Source organism: Dipodomys merriami, unplaced genomic scaffold (assembly GCF_024711535.1).
Source record: "Dipodomys merriami isolate MVZ:Mamm:240054 unplaced genomic scaffold, mDipMer1.0.p SCAF_483, whole genome shotgun sequence".
Classification (NCBI taxonomy): Eukaryota; Metazoa; Chordata; class Mammalia; order Rodentia; family Heteromyidae; genus Dipodomys; species Dipodomys merriami.
The window spans coordinates 419978-437760 of record NW_027206050.1 but is presented as its reverse complement, the minus strand read 5'-3'; the positions used below and the strand labels follow the sequence as shown (position 1 = coordinate 437760).

The 17783-nt window shown below is 42.8% G+C and overlaps 1 protein-coding gene across 1 annotated transcript; it reads left to right on the top strand.

Moving 5' to 3' along the window:
• The first annotated feature begins 15646 nt into the window (after positions 1–15646).
• Positions 15647–16906, top strand: LOC138809085 (PRAME family member 12-like). Its single transcript, XM_069995465.1, has one exon. The coding sequence runs from the start codon at positions 15647–15649 to the stop codon at positions 16904–16906; it is 1260 nt and encodes a 419-aa protein (XP_069851566.1).
• The last annotated feature ends 877 nt before the right edge of the window (positions 16907–17783 follow it).

The window sequence follows — 17783 nt, the reverse complement described above, 5'->3', positions numbered from 1 at the left end:
ATATATGTAATAATACTAAATATATAAGAGTAATAAACAACATATGCAGTCTACCTATGTATGTAAATAGATCTTATATATTAATATTACTTTTTCCAGAGCTGGGGCTTCAATTCAAGCGCTGGGAACCAATTCGAATTTCTTGTATTCAAGGATGGTGATCCTTTCACCTTCACCCACAGTACCACAGTTCAAATACAAGGCTTCCTGAAAAATGGTGCAAATTCCAAACCAGGGCCATATTATTATTATTATTATTAGCCGAGCACAGGGCTTGCACTCCAGTCTTGGCATCTTTGCCACAGCCGACCCTTATATCCCAGGACCCGAGTTCAAATCTTGGGCCTGGGAAAAAAATTAAAATAGAAGCATAAAACTGAGAAGTTCAATAAGGTGGTTTTCCTTTATTTTCCTTTGTACTGTGACCTTCCTGAGTGAAAATGACAAGGCCCAGAAAGTGAATATAACCTAGCATTGCTGATGTTTGGCGGGCTATTAAGGAAGCCATAGCCAAAACTGGCAACTTAGGTATGAAGGTCGAATCCTGGGATTGCCTCTAATGAATGGCGAGATTCTAAGAAACCCATTCCCATGTAAATCCATACAAATGGAATGTTATAAATGTAACAATTAAATTATTAGTGCATGATTATATTATAAAATTATACACAACAATTATACTACATTGACTAATTTTCAATTAGTTCTTTATTATGTATTCAATCATGATACTTTGAAAACAAAGGAATAATTTAATTGCCAATAATGGTGAGTAATATGGTATATGCAATTTCATAGTATACAGACATCTCTCTCTTGTTTTATGCATCTACATCTATCTATCTATCTATCTATCTATCTATCTATCTATCTATCTATCTATCTATCTATCTTCTGTCTGTCTGTCTGTCTGTCTGTCTGTCTGTCTGTCTGTCTGTCTGTCTGCCTGTCTGTTTATCTATGAATCTACATATTTATCTGTTTATACACTTGTCACTCCTGGGGCTCAGTTGTAGAGTGCTCGCTTAGTATGTACAAAGCCCTGGATTCCACACTACCATGTGCACACAGAAATCCAGAAGTTGTGCTGTCGCTCAAGCAGCTGAGCACTACCTTTGAGCATGAAAGCTTAGGGACTGTGTCTAGTCTCTTACTCAAGACCCAGGAATGGTACCAAAAAAAGATGGAATGTTCTGACTGCAACTATATAAGGATAGCACTGCAAATACCTCATCACAGAGCAAGCCTTGAGTCTGGTGCTGACAGCTGCTATCTAACCTGACTTAACCAGAGGTAAACTGCTGCAACCCAGCTCCACAGAACCAGATGCTGCTGGCTTGCTCACCCCTGTCATCCAATATACTTGGAGGCTAAGATCTGACACTGGTGGGTTTAAAACCTGCCCTGGCAAGAAGTCTGTGAAACTCTAAGCTGTGGCTCAAAGTGGTAGAGCTCTAACCTTAAGAAAACTATCTTAGGACAGTATCCCCAATCTTTCAGTGCAATCCCCGTGTCTAACTCCACCTCCCCCCAAAAAGCCACCCCTCTAAATCATTAGAAGTGAACTTCATGTGGCTTGGGATGTGTTTCTGAAAGAATGATAATACTGATGAAAACACGCTAATTCCAATGACAATGTGTGGGATACAGCTATGTGATGAGTCCTTCAGGAGATGTTGTGTCCTGAGTCCTTCACAGGATGCATTTTTCATCTGTTTCTTATAAGAGCTCCACAAGTAAGATGATTGTGTAGATGAGAAAATTGAGGCTCAGATATGTCCCCATGTCAGGGCCAAAATTATGTATGTACCTGACTCTAGTGAGTTGTCTCCTTCAGATAATTGTTTTGGTTTATTTTTCTCAGTCATTAACCTAGAACTCAGGGCCTAGTCACTGACCATTCCCTGTTGGGCTTATGGCTAGCACCTTACCACATGGAGCCAACAACCGCCTTGCAACAGAGTGTTACAGTGTAGGTATCTGTAGCTGAGGTCTGTCATCCTTCCTACTCAGGAAGCTTAGATATGATGATCTCCATTCCAAACTATCCCAGACACAAAAAGTCACATAAGTCTATTGTCTCCTATTCACCACTTAGAAATTTAAAGTGGAAGCTGGGTGCTGGTGACATGCACCTGCCATCATACCCACTCAGGAGCCTGAGAGCTGAGGATCACAGTCCACAGCCAGGCTGGGAGGAATTCCTTGAAAGGCTTCTCTCCAGTGAACTACGAAAATCCTGCAGGGGTGCTGAAGCTCAAGTGATAGGGTGCTTGGCTTTAACTGAAGAGCTCAAGACAGCTCCCAAACCTAGACTTCAATTCCTCCAACTTTCAAGAAAAGCAAGAAAGAAACTTGAAGTGCAGTGCTGGGACTGTGTCTTATGGGTAGAGTGCTTTGCAGATATGAATCCCTGGGTTTGATTCCTTAGTACAACATCATTAGAAAAAAGCCTGAAGTAGCTGTGTGGCTGAAGTGGTAGAGTGCTATCCTTGCACAGGAGAAACTCAGGTACAGTGTTCAGGTCCTGAGTTCAAGCTCCAGGACAAGTGTATGCACACACACACACACACACACACACACACACACACACACACACACACACACACACACACACACAGAGATACCAGAATTGAAGCTGTGATACCAAATGGTAAAATTCTGAGCTCATGGTCAGCACCTAGGCCCTGTGTTCAACCCCACAACCTAGCCACCCAGGGCCCATTTAGGAGAGGTCAAAGGTTTCAAAACCTGATGAGCTTCAACAGCCCTAAATAACAGGAAGCATTGTGATATTAGACATATGCTTGGATTTAGCAAGCTTCCAGAAATCTAGGAAGGCACTGTTGCCAATAATGAATCATTGTATTAGGTTCAGCTCCCTTATTGTCTGCCAGAAGGACCCTTGAATTAATTGTAGTAGGTTATTTCAACACTGGAACATAGTATAACAAAGACAGGATAAGTAAAGAGAAGTTGGCCTGCCATGGGAGGTGGCACAAATGAAGGCTTCCTGTCAAAACAAAGCACTGGGGGAGTGATAGCTTGGGGTACAAAGAGGACTTTTTCTCCTAGCCTTCAGAGCCTGCCCACACTCCTCCTCACTAATTGTCCTGGATGGAGTTGTTTGTTACACAGCTGTACAGGAGTGAGGCCTTTTGTCTGCCAGTTCCAACAATGAAGCAGAATTTCTCCAGCAGCCTGGGGTGTGGAGAAAAGCTCTGGGTACTCTGGGAACAGTGAGGAGAGCCCCGGAACATGAACTATTCTGTAAACACTCTCTGTGCTATGAAATCATTCTATTTAACGCAAATTTCCTAACTGGGTCCCTTTCATCATAGGGACTCTGGACATTCACAGATAGAAATGCATGCATACATACAAGGGGAGACATGGAGTTACTTTTGGTTTTTTTTTTTGGCAGGTCCTGCGGTTGTGTTATGAGCCTAAGCACGGTCTCTGAGCTCATTTTGATCAAGGGTAGCCCTCTGCCCTTTAGCCACAACCCCATTCATGGCAATCTTTTATTCCTGTGATCCCTCAGAAGTAAGAGTGCCGTAAACTTTCCTGTCCCGGCTGAATTCAAACTGGCATTCTCTATCTCTCAGACTCCAGAAGAACTAGGATTACAGGGAGGAATCTCTGACACCTGGCTTTCTTTTCTTCTTGTTCTTTTTTTTTCATTGTGACAAAATGAAATCTTCACAGTGTCATTCTAATGGTTTGCATTTCGAAGTAAACTACACAGGCCTGGAGTTCAAATGCCAGGACTCCCACCTACACATGGAGGAAGATCTTGAGAAAAGCTTTCCTATTCATGTGAATGTTTAATGGAATGTTATAAAGATAACAATTAAATTTGCAGTTAGTTCATGTATATTATTTAATTATATATACGATATTACTACCAATTATTGATAAATTGTCCCTTACTTTATTTAAGTATTATGGTTGAATACATAACAAAGTATTAATTGCAAATTAGTCAATGTAATATAATTATTGTGTTATTTTATAATGTAATCATACACTATTAATGAAATTTTTACTTTAAAACATTCCATTCATATGGATATATAAATAAGTAATGGATTATGTCTTCAATTCTAGCACCATGGTATGATTATCCCAATTAAAGAATACTGACTACTTTTACATTAATGTTTTAATAAATATTCAACCATGATACTTCATTAAATGGAGGCATAATTTAATAATAATTCACAATATACATAATTTAATATCCTCACATTGTCTCTCTCTTATATATATTGCAAACTACACATCTATTTATCTATTTATCTAACCATCTATATCTATACCTACTGTACATCTATATCTATATCTATATATATCAGTCACAATTATGGCTTGTTCCCAGGTTCTCAGAACTAGCTGGTAGCTCAGTTTGCCAAAGGCTTTTGTTCTACAACTGACCCCTTCGTAAGTTCGGCATTGTGGGCTGAGTTCAAATCCCAGCATGGCCAAAATTTTATATGTGGAGTCAGAAGCCAATTTGAGACAAACTTTTTCCTTCTCTGTGAAAGTCCTGGGTCTTAGTATGATGCATAATCCACATGCAAATATAACCATGTGATAATATGTGATAAATATAATAAATGGTATATATGTAATAAACTAAAATAAAACATAAGGGTAATAAATGTCACTTGGCGTAACCCCATGTATGTAAATAGATCTCATATATGAATATAATTTTTATCAGTGCTGGAGCTTGAATTTGGGCCCTGGAAACTGGGCTGAAATTCTGGTCTTCAATGACGGTGAACTTCCTCTGCCCCACAGTGCCACTGAGTTACCTAGACCCTGAATTCAAATCCCAGGCCTGCCAGAAAAATGTTGAATATTCCAAGCAAGGGCCTTAATTTCTTTTGGCCAGGATTAGGACTTGAACTCAGCTCGTGCCAACTCTGCCTCAGCTTCCATCATCCTAGGCTGGGGTGCAGCCTCTGGACCCACAGCCCATCCTGAGATCCCAGGACCCGAGTTCAAATCTTGGGACTGGCAAAATAAAAAAAAAAACTGGAGAAGTGCTGGGAAGGTGGCTCAGGTATAGATTGCTTGCCTTGCATGCATAAGACACTGGGTTCGATTCCTCAGCACCACATAAGCAGAAAAAAGCAGGAAGTAATGTTATGGCTCAAGTGATAGACTGATAGCCTTGAGCTGAAGAGTTGGGGGACAGCACCCAGATCCAGAGTTCTGGCCCCAAACCGAGAAAAAAGAAAAAAAAATAGTGCCAGGAAAAAAAAAAAAGGAGAAGAATAAAACTGGGAAGTTCCAGAAGGTGGTTTTACATTGTTTTTTTCTTTACAACCATCCTGGGTCTAAATATCAGGGACTATAAAGTGTACATGATCTTGCACTCTTGAACTTTGATGGGCTATCAGGGAAGCCATAGCCAAAACCAGCAACCTAGGCCCGGCGTGCGAATCCCAGGACTGCCACATATCATGGCGGGAGATGCTAAGAAACACATTCTGATATACATCCAAATGAATGGAATGTTGAGAAGTAACAATTACATTAGTAGTGTATGATTACCTTATAAAATTATACACAATGATTATAGTACATTGACTAATTTACAATTAATACTTTGTTATGTATTCAACCATAATACTTAAATAAATAAGGGATAATTTATCAATATTTGGTAGTAATATCGTATATATAATTAAATAATATACAGATATCGCTGTCTTGTTTTATACATACATACATACATATATACACACATACATATATACATATATATGTATGTAACAATCTACATATATATTTCTACACTTGTCATTCCTGGGGCTCAGTAGTAGAGTGCTCGCCTAGTAAGTATGAAGCCCTTGGTTCGATTCCACACTATCACATGCACAAAAAAAGCCAGAAGTAGTGCTGTTACTCAACCAGTTCGGCACTGGCTTTGAGCATGAAAGCTTAGGGACTGTGTCTAGGCCCTTACTCAAGACCCAGGACTGGCACCAGAAATAAGTTAGAATGTTCTAACTGCAAGAATAGAAGGCCAGGATTTCAAATACCTCCTCACAGATCTAGCTGGTAGTCTGAAGCTGATGGCTGCCATCTAAATTGACTTAGCCAGAGGTCAACAGCTGCAACCCAGCATCATGGAACCAGACACTGCTGGCTCATCCATAGCTGCTCAGAGGGTGAGATCAGACGTTGGTGGGTTGAAAACTCAGCCCTACCAGGAAATCTGCTAGACTCTAAGCTGTGCCTCAAAGTGTTAGAGCTCTAGCCTTGAGGAAAAGGTCTTAGGACAATACCTCCAACCTATGAGTGAAATCTCCTAGGCTGATGGTCCTCCCCACAAATAAAACACCCCTCTAAACTGTTAGATGTGAACTTGTGCAGTTTTTTGACCTGTATCCGAAAGAATGGTGATAAGCACCCTAATTCTAATGACAGTTTGTGGGATACAGCTATGTGATGAGTCCTTCCTGGGGTGTTGGTTGTTGAGTCCTTCACGGGGTACTGGGTTGTTCATGGGGTATTGTGTGCTGAATCATTTGCAGGGTACTATGTGCTGAGTCCTTCACGAGTTGTATTCTTTCATCTGGTCCTTATAAGATATACACAAGTAAGATGATTGTGCAGATGAGAAAGTTGAGGCTCAGATATGTCCCCAAGGTAGGGCCAAATTTATGTATATACTGAGCTCTAGTGACTTGTCTCCTGTAGACAATTGTTTTGGTTTAGTTTTCTATATCATGAACCTTGAACTCAGAGCCTAGGTGTTGACTTTCTTCTTGGGTTCATGGCTAACATTCTACTATGTGGAGCCAAGGACCCCCTTGCAGCAAAGTGTCACAGCTTAGGTCTCTTTAGCTGAGATCTATCATCCTGCCTGCTCAGGAAGCTGAGGATCTTGGTACCTTTTCCCCTTGGTGTTTGAGTGGCTCTGATATTCCTTTACTCTTGATGTAATGATGCCAGAGAGATGTTTGTATCTGGAAATGAGCACATCTCTATCCAAGGACTTTTAAAGTACCTTTTAAAAATACTTTTGAAAGTGATTTTAAAATATTCTAATGAAAATTTCAAAAAGTTTGTTAATTTCTGCTCTCGAAATTAAAGTCACTAAATTATGGAGTTAAAAAATTATCCCTGATCACGGACAAAAGCCAGCCTGGGCAGGAAATTCCTTGAGATGGTTATATCCAATAAACCATCAGAAAGCCAAAATGGGTGCTATAACTCAAGTTGCAGGGCACTAGACTTGAGCTGAAGAGCTCAGAGACAACACCCAGGCCCAGATTGAACTCCTCCAACTTACAAGAAAAGAAAGATACCTGAAGTGGTGAGCTGGGATTGTTTCTTAGGGGTAGACTGCTTTACATGTGTGAAACCCTGGGTTTGATCCACATGCCTAGAAAAAAAAGCTGAAGTGGCTGTGTTACTCAAGTGGTAGAGTGATGTCCTTGTACAGGAGAAACTCAGGTACAGTGGTTAAGTCCTGAGTTCAAGCACCAGTAATAGTTTATGCACACACAAACACACACACACACACACACACACACACACACACACACACACACACACACACACACACGGAGGCACCATTGCCAATAATGAATCATTTCATTAGGTTCAGCTCCCTAATTACCTGCCAGAAGGACTCTTGAATTAATGTTAGCAGTTTGGTTCAACACTGAAACACAATCTTACAATGACAGCATGAGTGCAGGAACTTGGCCTGCCATGGGAGGTTGCACAAATGAAGGCTTCCTGTCAAAACAGAGCACTGGGCTGGGCTCATGATTCTAATTCTAGCTATTCAGGAGGCTGAGATCTGAGGATCACAGTTCAAAACCAGTTTGGGCAGGAAAGGCTGTCAGACTCCTTTCTCCAATAAACCACTAGAAAATCGGAAGTGGCTCTGTAGCAGAAGTGGTAGAGCGCTCGCCTTGAGCTGAAGAGTACAGGGACAGCGCCCAAGTCCAGAGTTCAAGCCCTATGACCGACCAAAAAACAAAAACAAAATCAAAAAAACAGAGCACTGGGGAGAGAGATAGCTTGTGGTACAAAGAGGCCTGTTTCTCCTGACCTTCAGAGCCTGCCCGCACAAATCCTCAATAATTGGCCGGGGTGAATTGTTTGTTACACAGCAATACATGAGTGACGCTTTTTGTCTGCCTGTTCCAACAATGAGGCAGACTTCCTCCAGCAGCTGGGGTATGGAGAACCCCTCAGGCTACACTGGGAACAGTAAGGGGAGCCCCAGAACATGCACTGTCTTGAAAGCACTCTCTGTGTTATGAAATCATTCTATTCAAAGCAAATTTCCTAGCTGGGTACATTTCTTCATAGAGACTCGGATGTTCACTGATACAAATACATGCATATATACACAAACACTGGCTCTTTTTTGTGGCATGTCTTGAGACTTGAAATGTGAGCCTAGACATTTTCACTGAGCTCCTTTTGCTCAAGGAAGTATTTTATTGTGTCTTAAACCATGATTACCCTAGGCAGGGGTGCAGCTTTTACATCCACAGATAATCCAGGGATCCTAAGACCCGAGTTCAACTCCCAGCGCTGGCAAAAATACAACAAACCAACAAAAATGGAGGAGGAACAATCAGGAAGTTTTACACAACGGTTTTATCTTTGTTTCCTTAGCACTGTGACCCTCCTGGGTCTCAATGACTCAGCTTGAAAATTGTACGTGAGCTTGCATGGATGAAGGCTGAGGGCTCTCTGTGAAGCCTGAGCCAACCTAGACACCTAGGCCCTGAGTTCAATCCTGGGAGTTCAATCCTGGGATTGCCACCTACACATGGCTGAAGATCCTAGGAAACTTAATCCTCTCTATAGGAACACTAATAGAATGTCTGAAATGTTCTAACTGAATTACTAATTAGCTAATCATTCCAGTTTAAGATTGTATTCAATAAATATAGGTCATTGATTAATACTTTATAAGTCTTCTATAATTGATTAATGGAGGCATAATTTTATACTAAATAATTGGTAGTAATATAATATATAGAAATAAGATATAGACATCACCCTTTATATAGGGTTATACACTAGAGTCTACATAAATGTCTAACTGTCTCTCTCTGGATACATATATAGATGCATACACATTTGTAAATACACACACACACACACACACACACACACACACACACACACACACTGCAATGTAAACATCTCTCTGTTTTTATGTTGGCCATTCCTAGGGCTTGATCTCAGGTCCTCATATTTGCCCGCCAACTTCTCTTGCATCAGACTGGTGTGCTAACATTTACCCATTTATGAAGTGGGCCTGCTAGGCCCTGACTGTAAGTCACAAAACTGCCAAATACTTAATCCTGGTGGAGAGCCAATTGTCCCACTTGTTTTCCTTATCGGTGAAATTTCTGGGACTCAGGAATGATGTAGAATACATAGGCACATCTATGTCTTATGTAATAGGATGCAAAAAATATTATAAGTGTAGTCATACTCACTGAAGTACATAAGAAATAAATAAAACACAAAATAAAATGAATACACTAACCGCAATATGCAATAAACATGTGTAGGTAAATATAAATCATGTATTTAAAATATATACGAATATTAATTTTTCGAGTGCTAGAACTTGAATTCAGGCTCTAGGAACAGGCCTGAATTTCATGTCTTCCAGAAGGGTGATCTTCGCCATCCCACACAGTGCTGCAGATTTACCCAGACCCTGAGTTCATTTCCCAGGCCTGGCAGAAAAAATGGCATGAATTCCAAGCCAAGGAGCCTCATAATTTTTAAAATATTTTAGTGTATGTATGTATGTATGTATGTATGTATGTATGTATGTATGTATGTATGTATGTGTTTGTGTAAGTATGTATGTATTTTTATTTTGTCAAGCCCTGTGCTTGAACTCATGTTGTGGCAATTCTGCCTCAGCTTTGATCACTCTAGGCTGGGGTGTAGCCACTGGACCCACAGCCGAACCTAGGTTCCTGGACCCCAAAGTCTGACAAGAAAAAAAAAATTAATGCGACACACACACACACAAAAACCAAACTGGCAACTTACAGATGGCTGCCGGTTTTACATTTTTTTTTCTTTGCAAGGTGACCATCCTGTCTGAATGACACTGTTGAAAAATGTTGGTAACCTGGCATTGCTGAAGGCTGGCGGGCTACCAAGGAGTGATTTTAGGAGGCCAATGGATTTTAATGAATATCTTTGACATATTCAAATAATAGTATTAATTACACAGACGCAATAGTTTCGGAACAGTGGTTGATTTAATTAATAATTTATTAAGGATGAAGACAATAATATTAATTACATGGAGAGGCAACAGCCCTAGGGGTCTATAGCGTTTGGCTCAAGTGATAGAGCAAAACACTTGAGCTGAAGAGCTCAAGGACAGCACCCAGGCCCAGACATCATCTTCTACAGCAATGAAAAAAGACTCAAACAAACAAACAAACCTGAAGTAGAGGGCTGGGAATGTGCCTTAGGGGTTTAATGCTTTGCAAATATGAAACCCTGGGTTTGATTTCTCAGGACCACAACCTTTAAAAAAAAGCCTGAAGTGGCTCTGTGGCTCAAGTAGGAGAGGGCTATACTTATACAAGAGAAACTAGATACAGTGCTAAGGTCCTGAGTTCAACGTCTAAGAATCGTGTATGTGCCTATGCGCCCTCTCCCATGTGTGTGCATATACACACACACACTCACACATACAGAGACAAGAAATGAAGCTGTTACACAAAAAGGTTAAGCACTGGGCTTCAGCACTGAACTCATGGTCAGCACCCAGGCCCTGTGTTCAACCCCAAAACCTAGCCACTCAGGGCCTAACTAGGAGAGGTCAAATGTTTCAAAACTTGGTGAGGTTCACCAGCCCTAGATGACAGGAAGATTTGTGATACCAGATATGTGCTTGGATTTTCCAAGCTTCCTGAAACCTAGGAGAGGCATCATAGGCCCATCATCACAGGCAATGAAACATTTCATTAGGTTCAATGCCCTATTTGTCTGCCAGAAGGACTCTTGAATTATATTGAGCACTGTATCTGAACACTGGAATATAGTCTCACAAAACCAGGATAAGTGCACAGGACGTGGCCTGTCACAGAAGGTGGCACATATGAAGGCTCCCTGTCAAACCAGAGCACTGGGGAAATAGATAGTTTGGGGTACAAAGAGACCTTTTTCTCCTGAACTTCAGAGCCCACCCACACTCATCCTCACTATCTGACCCGGACGGAGTTGTTTGCTACACAGTTGTACAGGATTGAGGCCTTTTGTCTGCCTGTCCAGACAATGAGAGAGACTTCTTCCAACAGGCCTGGGATGCAGAGAAACCCTCAGGTTACACTGGGAACAATGAGGGGAGCCCCGGAACATGCACTATCATGAAAACAGTCTCTGTTGTGAAATCATTTTATTGAATACACATTACCTAGTGTGGTGCCATTCATCATAGCTACTCTGGAGCTTCACTTATAGGAATACATACATACATACCCAAAGACATGGAAGTACAGGCTCTTTTTGAGGGGGCAGGTTTTGGGGTGGAACTATGAGCCTAGAACTTGTCCCTGAATTCATTTTGCTCAAGGGTAGAGCATTAAGCTTGAGTCACAACCCCCCCTTCTGGGTTTTTCTGTGATGTCTTAGAAATAAGTTTCATGGACTTTCCTAATCTGGCTGGAATCAAATTCAGATTCTCTACATCTCACCATCGGAGGAGCTGGGATTACAGTGAGAAGCCACTGGCACCTTCTTTCTTTTCTTCTTCATTTTTAATCTGGACAATCTGAATTTTTAGCTGCGGCGAACGCCTTCTCGACCAGCGAGGAAGAATGACCACAACACAGGAGTCTTCTCAGATCACTCTTTATTGGAGAGCCTTCTTACTTGTAGGAGAGCTTGAGCGCAAGAGAGCGTACACAAAAAACATGGCCGCTTATATCGGGAATAGGGACACGTGTCATCCTATCATTGGTCATCTGCCTTTCACCGTCACCAGGTGCCACTGGATTGGCTGGGGACTCTACGTGGCTCGCGCATGCGCAAAGCCCAGGACCCACCGTCCCGCCAAGCACTGCCTAATATGGAGTTGTTTACCTCAAAACTGCAAGGAAGTGGGCGGCGCCTTGTAATGGCGTTCGCCCCGGCTCCCCGCACTTAGCATACATTTCTTACCAAGCATTGCAGCCTCCTCCTTTGTTTACCCTTCACCTCCCTTTGCAGCCTCCCCCCTCCCACCACCCAATTATACCCCCCTCCCCCCTACACACCGACATTGTAAAGCTGGTTTTGACATGACATTTTGTACTTCTCATTGTTGCAACAGGTCCACCAGAATCCTTAAACGACTTGTTTGTCCCCATCTCCTCCACATGTTATATTGACATCAAATATAGTGAAAGCTGGGGTTACACTGTGGGGGAGGGAAATACAAAGCAACAAAGAAATAATCTTATAAATGCGTTAGAAACATATGCATGAAAGAAAAGAAAACATTAAAATACATATTTAAGTGTTCATTTTCCTAACATCACATTATCTAACCTTTTCCGCTTGACTCATACCTATACTAGATATTGCAAATAAGGGAAACCATGGGACCTATGCTTCTTTGGGCCTGGCTTACTTCACTTAATATAATTTTTTCCAAACCTTTCCATTTCCTAACAAATAGGGAAATGACATTCTTTCTGATGGAGGCATAGAATTCCATTGTGTATATATACCACATTTTCTTGATCCATTCATCTACTGAGGGGCATTTGGGTTGGTTCCATATCTTAGCTATGGTAAATAATGCTGCAATAAACATTGTTGTGCTGGTAGCTTTAGTGTGGTCTTGTTTGTAAACATTTGGGTAAATGCCCAAAAGTGGGATTGCTGGATCATAGGGGAGATCTATGTGAAGTCTTTTGAGGAACCTCCATACTGCTTTCCAAAGTGGTTGAACAAGTTTACATTCCCACCAACAATGAAGTAAGGTTCCTTTCTGTCCACATCCCCTCCAGCATCTGTTGTTCTTAGAGTTCTTGATTTTTGCTCTTCTAACTGGAGTGAGGTGATATCTCAATGTTGTTTTGATTTGCATTTCTTTTATGGCTAGGGATGTTGAACATTTCTTCATGTGTCTATTGGCCATCCTTCTTTCTTCTTCAGAGAAGCTTCTCTTTAAGTCTTTCGCCCACTTATTTATTGGGCAGTTGTTTCTTGACCCCGAATAGCAAAAAACGCTCCTCAACGGAAAGAACACTGCTGGAGAAATATCAATAACAAATTTCAAACTCTACTATAAAGCCATAGTAATCAAAACAGCTTGGTATTGGCATAAGAACAGACCTCAGGACCAATGGAATAGAATTGAAAACCCAGAAATGAACCTACAGACCTATAGCCATCTAATCTTCGATAAGGAAGCTAAAACAATAGAATGGAAGAAATACAGCCTCTTCAGTAAACGGTGCTGGCAAAATTGGTTAACTACATGTAGAAAACTAAAGCTAGATCCTTATATATCACCCTGCACCAGAATCAACTCCAAATGGATCAAAGACCTTGCAGTCAAAGCAGACACTCTGAAAACATTACAGGATGGAATAGGAGAAACCCTAGGTCTCCTTGGTTCAGGCCGATATTTTCTGAATAGAGACCCGGAAGCACAACAAATCAAAGAAAGGTTTGACGAATGGGATTGCATAAGGTTGCAGAGCTTCTGCAGGGCAAATGACAAGACCTTTACTAGCCATACAACGGACAGGGTCTCATATCTAAAATATACTGTGTACAGTTTTCTATGTCTACACATCAATTAATTCATTTCCAAAGAAAAGAGAACAGTAAGCAGAAGGATGTCATTTCTCAGAATCCAAAAATCAGAGTACTGCTTCTGCCCAGAATTCTAGCTCCTGAACTACTTACAAATCTGAGAATCACAGTTCAAAGACAGCATGGTCAGGAAAGTCCACGAGACTCTTATCTCTAGTGAACCACCAGAAAACCAGAAGTGGAGCTGTGGGTCAATGTGGTAGAGTACTGGCCTTGAGCAAAAGAGCTCTGCATTCAAAGTCAAGATCAGTAACAACAACCCAAAGAGATTAAGTCACCCCTCAGGCTCAGGCTGGTGGCTCACAACTGTAATTATAACTAGTCTGGAGATCACAATCTGAGGATCCTAGTTCACCTTCAATCTGGGCAAGAGCCTCTTAGACTCATATCTCCAATTAGCCACCAAAAGCTTGAAGTGGAATCTGTGGGTCATGTGGTAGATTGCCAACTTTGAATGGAAAGAGCTGGGGGACAGACATTTCCAGACCATGAGTTCAAATCCCACTAGAAGCACATACACACAGACACAAACACACAGACACACACACAGACCCCCCCACACACACACACTGAAAGAACCAAGAAGAGAAAACCAGAAAGCATGAAAAGAAGAAATAATCTTGCCTTCTTAGAGACTGAAAGCATTTTTTGAATGAATAAATAAAATAACTGAATTAATGAATATGTGTGTCCTGCTATGTGAACGATACTTACAAAGAGCAGTCAAATGCCCTTTTTATCTTCCAAATCTGATACTGAACCACAGGGTTGGTGATATCAGCTGTTCCCAGCATGTACTGAACACAACAGGTTGAGACCTTAGAAAGAGAGAGGGCCTCTGTCCTGTCCTACAAAAGAAACTAGCTGCTTGCGCCTAGTGTATCACTCCTGTAATCCCAGGCAAAGAGGAGTCTGAGCTCTGAGGTTCATGGTTAAAATCCAGCGAAGCAGATGAGTCCAAGGGATTCTTGTCTCCAGTAAACCCACAAAAAACAGAAGTGGAGCTGTGGCTTGAGTGCTCGGCCATCAGCCTTGAGGGAAAAAGCCAAATAAAAACAACAGGCCCTGAGTACTTGATACAAGGAGAGAGAAGGCAGGAGGGAGGGAGGGATGGCGAGAGAGAAGTTGAGAGAGAGCAGAAAAAGGGATAGAAAAAGAAAAAAGAGACAGAGAGAAAGGGTGAGAGAAAAAGAGCAAGAGCAAGAAAGAGGGAGAGAAAGAGAAAAAAGAGAGAAAGGGCAAGAGGGAAGGAGGGAGGGGCAATGTAAGCAAAGGAGGACAGGAAGGAAGGAAGTGAAAGAATTTTCTAGAAAAGTGTTTGTGGATGCTATCAGATTGGGCTGGCTGATGTTCTTGGAACATTTGCAGGCTCAAGGCAGTGAGATATCTGTGTAACTTTCTCAAAAGGTTAACAAATAAGGGCCGGAATTGTGTGTGTGTGTGTGTGTGTGTGTGTGTGTGTGTGTGTGTGTGTGTGTGTGTGTGTGTGTGTGTGTTACACATTTGAAATGGAAGCTGGGCTCAGTGGGTCCTGCCTTTAATCCTATCAGTCTGAGTAGAATCTCTGTTTAAATTAATCTAGATGGTTAGACCCAGACAGGGTGTGGTGGGTGTTACTCAGAAATCCCATCAGAATCTGCTCTCCCATTGGTAGTTACACAGAGGGGAGGGTGGGGCTAGGATATAAAGATGCCAAAGAGCCAGAAAAGAGCAGAAGCCTGGAGTCTGCTGTGATTGCCTGGCCCTACTGAGATTCAGAGTGTCCTGCACACCTGGTCCATATCTACTCCACTTCTGGCCTGTGAAGATGAGCCGCAGAACCCTACCCTCGCTCCAGCATCTGGCCATGCAGAGTCTGCTGAGCAACCAGGCTCTGGCCGTCTCTGCCCTGGAGGATCTACCGGTGTTGCTGTTCCCTTTGCTGTTCATGGAGGTCTATGCCAGGGCCCACACAGAGATGCTGAAGGCCCTGGTGCAGGCCTGGCCCTTTCCCTGCCTCCCCCTGGGGGACCTGGCAGAGTCTCCAGACCTGGAAACCTTCAAGGCTGTCCTGGATGGGCTCGATCTGCTACTGGCCAAGAAGGAGCACCCCAATCGGTGGAAACTGCAAGTCCTCAACCTGCGGAATGAGCACCCCAACATCTGGATACAGGGCTACCCTTCAATGGCCCAAATCTCTTATCCAGATGTCCTGACTGACAAGCCAACAGAGAGCTGTGGTAAAATGACGACTGTAGAGCAGCCCTTGATTTTACTCATGGACCTGACCATCAAAGATGGCGCCCAGGATGCTTTCCAAGGCCACCTGCTCCAGTGGGTCAGGGAGAGGCAAGAAAAAGTCCAACTGTGCTCCAGGAAGCTGCGGATTCTGTCCGGCTCCATCTATAAAATCCAGAAGGCTCTACGTGTGGTGAGACTGGACTCCATCCAGGAGCTGGTGGTGAGTAAATTCCCATGTCAAGAAGTTCTGAAAACATTTGCCCCTTACCTGGGCCAGATGAAGAACCTTCACATCCTCACCTTCTCCAAGATGTGTGGCAGCTACTTCACTTCCAGCTCCAGGAATGGCTGGTGTTCCTGCAAATTTGGGGCACAGCTGGGGCAGCTGCAGCATCTGCAGGAGCTTTATGTACACGATGTCTGCTTCCACTATGAAAAGCCGCCCTCCATCCTCAGGACGCTGACGTCCTTAAAGACCTTGTCTCTGAGTTCATGTCTGCTGAGCGAAGCTCACCTGAGGTTCCTGTTCCAGTGTCCCTGCACCAAGCAGCTAAAACACCTGCGTCTGAGGAGCCTGTCCACGGTCTGCTTCAGTCTTGAGACCCTGCTAGACCTGCTGCAAGGAGTGGCCGGCACCCTGGAGACCCTGGCCCTGGAGGACTTAGCCTTCACGGATGTCCAGCTCTCGGCCTTGCTGCCCGCCCTGAGCCAGTGTTCCCAGCTCAGGTTCTTCAGCTTCTATGGAAACCACATCTCCATGGCCGCCCTGCAGATCCTCCTGAGCCACACGGCCCAGATGGGCCATTTGAGACGAGGACTCTATCCTGCCCCTCTGGAGAGCTACTAACCTCAAAATCAGTGGCCATGGGACATCCACCCGGAGATATTTGCCCAGGTTCTTGCTGTCTTGGCACAGACTTTGATGGACATGAGACCAAGCCATAAAGTCCAGATCTGTACCAAATTCAGTCATTACCTGAACAAGTACCGATTCTATACCCTGGAGTCAAATGGCTCCTGGCTGCTCACAGAAGAGCATCTTTCTGGCCTTTCTACTCTGTCTTTGTAGTTGTGCACCTCTCTCCTAGAATTGATTCCTAGCAGCAAAAATGAAAGCCAGGAAGAGCATTCTCCAGGGGGCACAGACCCCAGTGTTCAGTGTGGATGGAAGAGACAGGGCAACTGGTCCTGACTTTGTCAGTTCAATTGTAACTCTGGAACCCCAGGAGTTTGTGAGTGCTTTGGGGTTCCATGTGTCCTGTGAACACAGCAGCAGGAATCTGGAGTCAATTCTGCCTGGAAAGAACTGGATCATTATTTTTTTTTTCTGAATGGTTGTAAGAAAACCCCTAAGTTGTGGAATAATCCCGTACCATCTATAATTTTTTGTATCGATCAAAAATAAAAAAGTGAAAAAGCATGAGTAGAAAGATATCATTTCTCAGCACCAAAGAATGAGGAGAGTGTGCATACCTAGAACCTTAACTCTGCAAGTCGGAGATCTGTGCGTTTCCATACATAGGCAGCCTGGGCACAGATATCTTTGAGACTCTTATCTCTAGTGAACCTCCAAAAGTGGCCAGAAGTGGAGCTGTGGCTCAAGTAGTAGAGTTCTGGCATTGTGAACCAAAACTCAGAGATAGCACCTAGATGCAAGAACTGGCACAAATACACAAACAAATAAACCCTTACCCGAGGTCTAGGATTGGGATTAAAAAGAAACT

Excerpts from the sequence above, each read along its gene's own strand:
- LOC138809085 (XM_069995465.1), top strand. The coding sequence starts at position 15,647 with ATGAGCCGCAGAACCCTACCCTCGCTCCAGCATCTGGCCATGCAGAGT.